This window comes from Hemitrygon akajei, chromosome 16 (assembly GCF_048418815.1).
Source record: "Hemitrygon akajei chromosome 16, sHemAka1.3, whole genome shotgun sequence".
Classification (NCBI taxonomy): Eukaryota; Metazoa; Chordata; class Chondrichthyes; order Myliobatiformes; family Dasyatidae; genus Hemitrygon; species Hemitrygon akajei.
Window position 1 is genome coordinate 56,804,374 of NC_133139.1, and position 12,009 is coordinate 56,816,382.

The 12,009-nt window shown below is 41.5% G+C and overlaps 1 protein-coding gene across 2 annotated transcripts in view; it reads left to right on the plus strand.

The window, feature by feature from the left end:
* Positions 1-9,953: 9,953 nt before the first annotated feature.
* The window catches only part of LOC140740067 (adhesion G protein-coupled receptor E5-like), a 111,550-nt gene continuing 109,494 nt past the window's right edge, over positions 9,954-12,009 (plus strand). For both annotated transcript variants that reach the window (XM_073068927.1, XM_073068928.1), the window contains exon 1: positions 9,954-10,085. In XM_073068927.1, the coding sequence (XP_072925028.1) occupies positions 10,055-10,085 (31 nt within the window). In that variant the 5' untranslated portion in view covers positions 9,954-10,054. The remainder of the gene's footprint in view (positions 10,086-12,009) is intronic.

The window sequence follows — 12,009 nt, forward strand, 5'->3', positions numbered from 1 at the left end:
CATTGATATAGTCCTAAAAAGGCAAGACAGCGGCTGCACTTTATTAGGAATTTGAAGCAATTTGGCATGAATACAAATACACTCAAAAACTTCTATAGTTGTATTGTGGAGAGCATTCTGACAGGCTGCATCACTGTCTGGTATGGAGGGGCTACTGCACAGGACTGAAAGAAGCTGCAGAGGGTTGTAAATCTAATCAGTTCCAACTTGGGCACTACCCTACAAAGTACCCAGGACATCTTTAGGGAGCAGTAACTCAGAAAGGCAGCGTCCATTATTAAAGTCCTCCAGCACCCAGGGCATGCCCTTTTCTCACTGTTACTATCAGGTAGGAGAAACAGTAGCCTGAAGGCATATGCTCAGCAATTTCAGAACAGCTTCTTCCCCTCTGCCATCCAATTCATAAATGGACACTACCTCACTTTTTTAATATGCAGTATTTCTGTTTCTGCACATGTTTTAATAATCTATTTAATATGTGTAATTTACTTGTTTATTTATTATTATGTTTTATTTTATTTATTTATTATTACTATTTTTTTCTGTCTCTGCTGGATTATGTATTGCACTGAAGTGCTGCTAACAAATTTCACATCACATGCTGGTGATAATAAACCTGATCCTAATTCTGATTCTGACTTTGGAGAGGATGCAGAATAAGCACATAAGGGTTTGACTGGATTAGAGTATTAGCTATAAGGAGAAGTTGGACAAACTTGGATTGTTTTCTCTAAAGCAACAAGATTAAGGGGCAACTTGATAGAAGTATATAAAATTAGAAGAGGCAGAGTCTTTTATCTAGTGTGGATATATAAAATACTTGAGGGAATAGGTGTAATGTGAGAAGGGAGATGTAGAAGGTAGTAATCTCTGGATTAATCCCAGTGCCTTGGGCTAGTGCGGATAGGAATGGCATGATAGCATAGATGAATGAGTGGCTGAGGAGATGGTGTAGGGGACAGGGTTTCAAGTTCTTGTATCACTGAAATCTTTTCTGGGGAAGAGGTGACCTGTATAAGAGGAACGGGTTGCTTCTGAACTGGGGTGGGAAACCAATACCTCAGTTTGCTAATCCTACTCAGAAGTTTAAGTTAATTTTGCAGGAAACAAGGAACTGGAGCACTGGGTCAGTAAGTGAAGGAAGGTAGATGTCAGAGAAGTATTGAAAGACAAAATTGAAATAACAGGTATGATGAATCAGATAGTTTGAATTGTGTTTATTTTAATGCTAGGACTATGATGGGTAAAGGTGGTGAATTTAGAGCAAGGATCAGTACATAGAAATATAATGTTGTGGCCATTAGTGAAACGTTGTTGAGAGAGGAGCAGAAATGGGTAATTAATGTACCAGGTTTTTGAAGTTTTAAAAAAGATAGAGGAGGTAAAAAAGAAGGGTTTGCACTACTAATCAGGAACAATGTCATAGTTGTACTCAGGGGAGACACACAATGGAGAGTTCAGACACTGTCCATTTGGGATTTGGGTAGAATCAAGAATAGGAAGGGTACAATCATACTGATCAGATTGTACTACAGACCCCCTAGTAAGCACCAGGAAAAGATACGTAGCCAAATTAAGGAAATGTGTAAAAATAATAGGGTTGTTGTCATGAGGGATTTCAGCTTCTGTAATATAAAATGGAACATTCTTAGTGCAAAGGGTTTAAGATGTGGCAGAATTTGTTCAGTGTATCCAGGAGGGTTTCTTCAATCAATATGTGGATGTTCCAATGACAGGAGGGGCTGTGCAGAACCTGGTGTTGGCTAATGAGCCAAGCTAGGTGACTGATATTTCAGTTGGTGAGCAGCTAGGGAAGCATAACCACAACTCCTTAACTTTCAGGATAGTGATGAAAACAAATCAGTGAATTTGAATGTCAAGGACAGCGGAACTAGACAAGCCAATTGACTTTGCTTTGCCATATAACTGAAGGAAATGGAGGGTGCCATTTTGTGAAGCGACACTGTATCCTCCATTTTGTGAACTGGAGTTGTCTGGCTTGATCAGTGTTTTACAGTAGACATAATGATGCTCCAGGTAATCTGCTGGATGAGCGATCATTTCCAAGTAAGAAGTTATTTGTGAAGTGTTTTTTGATACAAGATGTGTGTTTGTGAAAGTGTAGTCTCTGTCTGCCCTAAGTGATTTGACCTGGTTTGATTGCCTTGAAACAGTCAGAGTCAACGAGAACACCAGTTATCACCTGCAGAAAAAGTGCAATAAATGGATGCTGGCTTGAATCAGAACCAATAAAAAGGTGTTAAAGGTCAGTCAGATGACCCATAGTCAATAACACTGAAATATGATATTTGAAATGGTAAGGATTGAATATAAAAGCAGACACTTCGGGTGCTCTAACAGTGATAACCCTAGTCACCAGAGACCCACCATTGTGGGTGTGAAGGAACCCACGGACATGCAGCAATCAGAGGAATACATTGCCAGCGTGGATTACTTTTAATGGTATTACCTTTTCTATTCTTTGAGTGTTCACTGATGGTCAGGAAAATTTAGTATTTGTGCACACAGGTACTTGGTTGTGTAAATTCACAGGTATTACTTGTTGGTAATTACAGATTCTCTCTGTGCCTCTCTAATCATTATTAGTAAGGAGTAGATCCTTGAAACAATAGCTACGATTAAGGGTAGGTATGGTCCTTGTGAGTAAGTTTTAAGCTGGAGTAGGGCAAATTACAAAGGTGGTAGGCAGCAGCTAAGTAACCATATAACCGTATAACAATTACAGCATGGAAACAGGCCATCTTGGCCCTTCTAGTCCGTTCCAAATGCTTACTCTCACCTAGTCCCACTAACCCGCACTCAGCCCATAACCCTCCATTCCTTTCCTGTCCATATACCTATCCAATTTTACTTTAAATGACAATACCGAACCTGCCTCTACCACTTCTACTGGAAGCTCATTCCACACAGCTACCACTCTCTGAGTAAAGAAATTCCCCCTCGTGTTACCCTTAAACTTTTGCCCCCTAACTCTCAACTCATGTCCTCTTGTTTGAATCTCCCCTACTCTCAATGGAAAAAGCCTATCCACGTCAACTCTATCTATCCCCCTCATAATTTTAAATACCTCTATCAAGTCCCCCCTCAACCTTCTATGCTCCAAAGAATAAAGACCTAACTTGTTCAACCTATCCCTGTAACTTAGGTACTGAAATCCAAGTAACATTCTAGTAAATCTTCTCTGTATTCTATTTTGTTGATATCTTTTCTATAATTCGGTGACCAGAACTGTACACAAGTAGAGTTAATTGGGACCATGTTTTTTTCTGGACATGTGAAGGATGTTTAAAGATAAATTGCACTGAGCACAGGAGAGTTATATTCTTGTTAGAAAGAAGGACAGGGATGGAAAGATGTCCAGAGAAGTGATGAATTTAGTCAAGAAGAAAAAAAGCAAGTACTCAAAGCTTTGGAAATTAGGATCAAATGGAGTACATGGGAAATATAAGGAAGACAGAAAAGAATAAAGAGGGAATTTGGAAAGCCAAGAGGGGCCATGAAAAGTCCTTGGCAAGTAGGAATAAGGTGCATCTCATGGCATTCTATACATACATCAAGCACTAGAGGATATCTAGGGAGAAGGCAGAACCACTCTAGAATAAAGGGGGGAGAACTTAAATGGATGCTGAGAATGTGAGTGAGGTACTTAGTGAGTACTTAGCTTCAGTAATTACCAAGGATATGGCCATGGTGGACCAGGAGATCGGTGCTGAGGGTCTAAATATGTTAGGGCATTTAGTGGTCAAGGAGAAGGAATGATTGGGCCTCCTAATGAGTATTAAGGTGGATAAGTCCCCAGGGCCTGATGGGATTTAGTCCTGGTTTTTGAAGGCTATAAGAGACAAGGTTGCTGGGGCCCTGACCAGTATCTTCATGTTCTCTCTAGGACATGTTTGTGAGATCCTGGAGGACTAGTGAGTGGCTAATGTTATCCCACTAATTAAGAATGGAACAAGGAACAATCTTGGGAACTGCAGACTGGTGAATCTCATGTCAGTTGTAGGAAAATTGTTAGAGAAAATTCTGGGAGATAGGATATATGAGTGTTTGGAAGTCTTTGGTCTAATTAGGAAGAGCCAGCATGGTATTGTGTGTGGCATGGAACATAGAAAATCTATTGCACATTACAGGCCCTTTGGCCCACAATGTTGTGCTGATCATGTAACCTACTCTGGAAGCTGCCTAGAATTTCCCTACCGCATTGCCCTCTATTTTTCTAAGCTCCATGTACCTATCTAAGAGACTCTATCTAAGAGTCTGTTTGACAAACTTACTGGAATTCTTTGAGGATGTAATGAGTGCAATGGATAAAGGTGGATGTCATATACCTGGATTTCCAGAAGGCGTTCGATAAGGTGGCAAGAGACTTATAAATACGATATGTGTGCATGGAGTCTGAAGAAGTGTATTGGCATGGATAGTGGATTGGTTAACCAATAGAAGACAGAGAGTTGGTATAAGTGGGTGTTTCTCTGGTTGGCAGTCAGTGGTGAGTGGGGTGCCGCTGGGGTTGGTGCTGGACCTGGAGCTGTTTGCCATTTACATTGATAATTTGGAAGAGAGGACTGAGTCTAGCATAGAAAAATTTGCTGATGACACTAAACTGAGTGGAAAAGCAAATTGTACAGAGATGTAAAGAGTCTGCAGCGGGATAAAGATAGGTTAAGTGAGTGGGCCAAAGTCTGGCAGATGGAATACAACGTTGGTAAATGTGAGATCATCCACTTTGGAAGGAATAATAGAAGAGCAGATTATTATTTAAATGGTGAAAGATTGCAGCATGTTGTTGTGCAGAGGAACTTGGAACTTGTTCATGAATCGCAAAAAGCTGGCTTGTAGGTACAACAGATTATTAAGAAGGCAAACGGAATGTTGGCCTTCATTGCTAGAGGTATTGAATTCAAGAGCAGGGAGGTCATGCTGCAACTATACAGGGTACTGGTGAGGCTGCATGCACCTGGAATACTGTGTGCAGTTCTGGTCTCCATACTTGAGAAAGGATATACTGGCTTTGGAGGCAGTGCAGGGGAGGTTCACCAGGTTGATTCCAGGGATGAAGGGGTTAACCCCTGAGGAGAGATTGAGTCAGCTGGGACTATACTCTCTGGAGTTCAGCAGAATGAGAGGAGATCTTATAGAAACAAACAAAATTTTGAAAGGGATAGATAAGACAGAAGTAGGAAAATTGTTTCCATTGGTAGGTGAGACTAGAACTAGGAGACATTGCCTCAAGATTCAGGGAAGAAGATTTAGGACGGGGATGAGGAGAAACTGTTTTTCCCAGAGAGTGGTGAATCTGTGGAACTCTCTGCCCAGGGAAGCAGTGAGGCTTTCTCACTAAATATATTTAAGAAACAGTTACATGCAGAAATCTGCAGATGCTGAAAATTCAAGCACCACACACAAAATGCTGGAAGAATGCAGCAGGCCAGGCAGCATCTATCGGTAGAAACACTGTCGACGTTTCGGGCCAAGACCCTTCATCAGGACTAATTAAAAGAAAAGATAGTAAGAGATTTGAAAGTAGGAGGGGGAGGGGGAAATCCAAAATGATAGGAGAAGACAGGAGGGGTGGGGTGAAGCTAAGAGCTGGAAAGGTGATTGGCAAAAGGGATACAGAGCTGGAGAAGGGGAAGGATCATGGGATGGGAGGCCTAGGGAGAAAGAAAGGGGGAGGGGAGCACCAGAGGGAGATGGAGAACATGCAAAGAGTGATGGGCAGAGAGAGAAAGAAAAGGAGGGGTGGGAAAATAAATAAATCAGGGATGGGGTAAGAAGGGGAGGAGGGGCATTAACAGAAGTTAGAGAAATTATTGTTCAGGCTACTCAGACGGAATATAAGGTGTTGTTCCTCCAACCTGAGTGTGGCTTCACCTTGACAGTAGAGGAGGCCATGGATAGACATATCAGAATGGGAATGGGACATGGAATTAAAATGTGTGACCACTGGGAGATCCTGCTTTCTCTGGCGGACAGAGCGTAGGTGTTCTGTGTTACTGTCCCTCCTCCCCTTCTTACCCCATCCCTGATTTATTTATTTTCCTGCCCCTCCTTTTTTTTCTCTCTCTGCCCATCACTCTTTGCATGTTCTCCATCTCCCGCTGGTGCTCCCCTCCCCCTTTCTTTCTCCCCAGGCCTCCCATCTCATGATCCTTCGCCTTCTCCAGCTCTGTATTCCTTTTGCCAATTACCTTTCTATCTCTTAGCTTCACTCCACCCCCTCCTGTCTTCTCCTATCATTTCAGATTTCCCCCACCCCCTCCTACTTTCAAATCTATTAATATCTTTTCTTTCAGTTAGTCCTGACGAAGGGTCTCGGCCCGAAATGTTGACAGTGCTTCTTCCTATAGATGCTGCCTGGCCTGCTGCATTCCACCAGCATTTTGTGTGTTAAGAAACAGTTAGATAGGTTTTTACATAGTAAGGGAATTAAGGGTTGTGGGGAAAAGACAGGTAGATGGAGCTGAGTTTACAGACAGATCAGCCATGATCTTTTTGAATGGTGGGGCAGACTCGATGGGCCAGATGGCCTACTCCTGCTCCTATTTCTTATGTTCTTATGTTAAAAGACCCTATTGTATCTGCCTCTACCACCTTCCCTGGCATTGCACACCACACACCCACTACTGTCTGTGTGAAAAACTTCCCTCTGAAATCCCCCTTGTACCTACTTCCAAGCACCTTAAAACTATGCCTCCTCATATTAGCCATTTCAGCCCTGGGAAAAGCCTCTGGCTATTCACACGATCAATGCCTCTCGTCATCTTATACATCTCTATCAGGTCAGCTCTCAACCTCCGTCACTCCAAGGAGAAAAGGCCAAGTTCGCTCAACCTAATCTCATAAGACATGATCTCGAACCCAGGCAACATCCTTGTCAGTCTCTTCTGCATTCTCTCTATAGCATCCACATCTTTCCTGTAGTGAGGTGACCAGAACTGACCATAGTACTGAGTGGGGTCTAACTAAGGTCTTATACCTCATAGTTCTTGATCTCAACCCCATGGTTGATGAACGCCTACACATCATACACCTTCTTAACAACACTGTCTACCTGTGCAACAGCTTTGAATGTCTTATGGACATGGACCCCAAGACCTCTCTGATCCTCCACACTGCCAAGAGTGTTACCATTAATATTATATTCTGTTTTCAAATTTGACCTATCGAAAAGAACAACCACACTTATCTGGAATGAACCCCATCTGTCACTTCTCAGCCCAGTTCTGCATCCTATTGATGTCCCGCTATAACCTCTGATAACCCTCCAGACTATCCACAACACCCCCAAGTTTTGTATCATCAGCAAACTTACTATCCTTCCCTTCTACTTCTTCATCCAGGTCATTTATAAAAATCATAAAGAGGAGGGTTCCCATAACAAATCCCTTCGGAACACCATCCTCCATGCAGAATATGATCCATCCACAACCACCCTTTGTCTTCAGTGGGCAAGCCAATTCTGGATCCACAAAGCAAGGTCCTCTTGAATCCCATGCCACATTATTTTCTGAATGAGCCTCACATGGGGAACCATATCATAGGGTTGGCCATGTCTTACCAACTTGATTGTGCTTTTAGACAAGGTGATGAGGCAGATTGATGATGGTCAGCACTGGATGTTGCCTAGATGGATTTTAGTAAGATGTTTGAGAAAGTCCTTCAAAGGATGCTAATCCAGAAGATGAAGATGCATAGGGTCTGTGACAAATTGCCTGTTTGGATTCAGAACTGGTTTGCTCATAAAAGACAGAGGGTAGGCTTTGAAGAGGCTTATGCAAGTTGGAGGTCTGTAATTAGTAGTGTTCTGCAGGAATCTGTGCTGGGATCTCAGCTGCTTGTGATATGAATGACCTGGATGAAAATGTAGATGGTGGTTTAGTGAGACGCTGCACCCTGGCCGGACAAATGCAAGGAGGCAGCACATTGTTAAGGACAGGATCCATAACAGTGTTACTGAGTAGAGAGATCTTGGGCTCCTTGAAAGTGGCCACACAGGTCAAAAACATTCTAAGACCATAAGAGTTAAGATCAGAACTTAAGCCTTTTGACCCATTGAGTCTGCTGCACTATTTCATCATGGCTGATCCAATTTTCCTCAAGCCTCAATCTATTGCCTTCTGCCCATATCCTTCATGCCCTGACCAATCAAGAATCTATTGTTCTCTGCATTAAATATGTATAAAGGCTTGGCATCCACCACTCTCTGGCTAAAGAAATTCCTCCTCATCTCCATTCTAAAAGGACACGCCTCTATTCTGAGGCAGTGTCCTCTGATCTTAGACTCTCCCACCATAGGAAACATTCTTTCCGCATCCACTCTATCAAGGCCTTTCACCATTTGATAAGTTCCAATTAGATCATCCCTCATTCCTTTGAATTCCAGTGAACACAGGTCCAGAACCATCAAACACTCTTCAGGACAAGGCATTTTTCACGAACCTCTTTTAAAACCTCTGCAGTTTCAGCACATCTTTTCTAAGCATAAGGGTGGGGCCCAGAAGTGCTCACAATACTCCAAGTGAGGCCTTAACAGTGCTTTATGAAGTCTCAAAATTACATCTGTGCTTTTATTTTCTAGTTTTCTTGAAACGAATGCTAACATTGCAGTTGCCTTCCCCGCCACAGGGTCAACATGCAAATTAACCTTTAGGGAATCCTGCACAAAGATTCCCAAGTCCTTTGCACTTGAAAATTGTCAAACCTTTCATTTCTCCTACCGAAGTGCATGACTATACACTTCCAATACTGTATTCCATGTGCATTCCTTTACCCATTCTCCCAATCTGTCCCAGTCCTTTAGAAGCTTCACTACTTCTTCAAAACTACGTGTCCTTCCACCTATCTTCATATCATCTGCAAACTTTCCAACAATGCCATTAATTCCATCAACATAATCAGTGACATATAACGTAAAATAAAATCAGTCCTGACACAGACCCCTGTAGAATACCACTTGTCAACGGCAGCCAACCAGAAAAGGCTTCCTTTATTCCCACCCTTTGCTTTCCGCCGATCTGCCACTGCTTTATCCAGGCAAGAATCTTTCCTGTTCGGAAGGCTTTTGGAATGCAACCATTGAGTTCAAAAGTCAGGAGGTATTGTTGCAACTTTCTAAAACTCTGCTTAAGTCACATTTGCAGTAATGAATACAGTTCTGGTCCCCTCACAATAGGAAGTACGCTGAGGCTTTGGAGAGGGTGGAGAAGAGATTTATCAGTACACTGCCTGGTTTAGAGGGTATGTGCTATCATAAAAAGTTGGATCAACTTGGGTTGTTTTCTCTGTAGTGATGTCTGAGGAGAGATCTGATGGAGTTTTATAAGAGAATGAGAGGTATAGATAGAGTGGAGAGGGAGTATCTATTCCCTAGGTTAGAAATGTCTAATATCAGTGGGCGTGCATTGAAGGTGAGAGTGGGTAGGTTCAAAGGGGATGCCTGGAATGTACTGCCTGATATGGTGGTAGAGGCAAATACATGAGACATTTAGACAGGCACATGAATGTGTGGAAGATGGAGGGATATGAACATTGTGTGGGTAGGTGGGATTAGAGTTTATGTGTTTTCGATTTGCTTTTTAGCTGTTTTGGCGCAACTCTGTGGGCTGCAGGGCCTGTTCTAGTACTGTACTGCTCTATGTATTATGTTTTACGAATTTTTTAATTCATTTTAATGCACTTCAATCACATATCTCATCAATCATCTATCATGCAATAAGCAGACTTGGAAAATAGGCATTGCCAACAAAGCATTTCCAGAATTCGGAGCATATGAGTAGAATCAGATGTTGTAGGATCTCAAGGATATACTCCAGATTTGAATTCATACGTAGATTTAAAGTCAGTGGATTAATAGGTTGTGGAGCATGGGAGGCAGGCCAAAGCTGGGTTTCTCTCCTCCCCCATTTGGGTGTGTCTGTGACTTCATCTGTTGAAGTTTTGCTAAATGATCTCAGTAGTATGAAAAGGAAGAGAACAGTGCCTGAGTGAAATTACCACTGAACAGTTACATTTCAACACTTTTGAGAACACCATGCAACTGGGATATAGCTACCTTATGCTTGGTATGTTAAGTGAAATTGATCTCAGAAATATTAATCTGTAACAGTGTTTTACCATTTTTAGACATGTAACATTAGTACTTTTTTCTGTATGAATGATTAATGTTCGTGTTTGAACTTCCTCTCGTTGTCAGTCTCATAAGTATAAAATTCCCATTGCCTCATCTGTTTAAGAAATCATTCCTTCCTTTCCTCTTAAAATATATTAGATAATTAGACTTTGACAAGGCTCTGCAATCTATGGTGTGAATGTTTATGTCCTTACTCTGCTTCTTTCAGGCTTTCTTTTCTCTCTTCATTCTTTCATGCTCCCTTTTATTTTTTTTATTATTGTTTTCATATTTTTTCTCTAGCACCTCATTCCAAGATCACGGCATTTCTGCATACTCCATGTTCCACAATTTTTATTTAATATGTGAATGTTTCCACCAGCTGTCTGAACACTCCTGTGGACTAAAAATAGCAACCTTTTCATATGTACAATAGTGTAAGTGACTGGGAGACAATGAATGCTGATCTGAGTAGTCTCTGTGAAGCCCACAGCTCTCAGGCAGCTGCTGTTCACAGGCCACCTTAAGCAGTTCTCCCTCTCATTTTGATTGTATCCTATTGTAAAGCATTCACAAAGTGGTCAATTTGAACTGTAAAATCTCATTTATGAATACAAGAAATTTTTAGACTGAATTGTAAGTTTAAAAACTATTTGATCCTATTTTGTCATTGGAATTGGAATAAATTGAATTTACACGGCATGTATATTGTCTGGGAAATGTGTTAGTGTAAATGCTTAGAAATTATTTGTTAATTATCACTGGGTTGTCTCCCCTTGAGCATTGCATGCTGAATGGAGACCTGACGGAAGTTCATCATGTTACGAGAGGCATACATAGAACAAAGTCTTTTTCCTGGGTGTAGATGTCAAATACCAAAGGGCATAGTTTTATGATGATCGGGAAAACTTTAAAAGTGATTGTGGGGCAAGTTTTTTGAACAAACAGTGAGTATCTTGAAAGTGCTGCCAGGAGAGGTGGTGAACCAGAGGTGGTGATTGTGGTACATTTAGCCGCACATGTGAACCAGAGAGATAATGATTATATGCAGACAGATGGGAGTAGATCGAATTTTCATAATGGTCAGTCAAAGGGACTTCTCTGTTCTGGCAATAACAGCAGTACCTTCTATACCCAGAGGACAGTGAAACTGTGAGTGAACCCTACATGTTTTGCTAGTTAATTGATGTAATGGCTCACTTCTGACTGCTCAGCACATCAGACCGCTTTTGTTGAGACTCTAGGATGATTCCTTGTGTGACTGCAGGAAGCACATCTTAATCACGACTGATTCCAGACCACCGGGAAATCTGTATGTTTTCTTAATACAACTTCTCTTTGGTACCTTTACCCCAGGACCCCTTGTAAGTATTTGCATGCACATGTTCATAGGCTGAGGTATTGAGTGTACAAGTTTGGATGCCATGTTACAGTTGTACAAAACATTGATTATATTTCATTGGACTATTGTGCATATTTCTGGATGCCACATTACAGAACAATAGAGAGAATGCAGGAGAAATTCACCAGGATGTTGTCTGGCTTAGTGGGCTAGAGTTACAAGGAGAGAGTGGACAGGCCTGCTTTACTCTCATTGAAGGTTGAGAGATGACTTTATAGAGACTTATAAAGTTATAAGTGAATGAGAGGATAGATATAATCTTATTTACAGGGCTATGGAATCTTGAACAAAAGGAAATAGATTTAAGGTCAGGGAGAGGAATTTAAAGAATATTTAAGAGCTAAGTATTTTACATAGAAGATGCTGGTTACCTGAAACAATATGGTAGAAGCAGATGCAATTATGATCTTTAAGTGATGCTTGAACAGTCCTTGGATAGGAAAGGCTTGGAGGAGAATAGGCTGAATGCAATTAA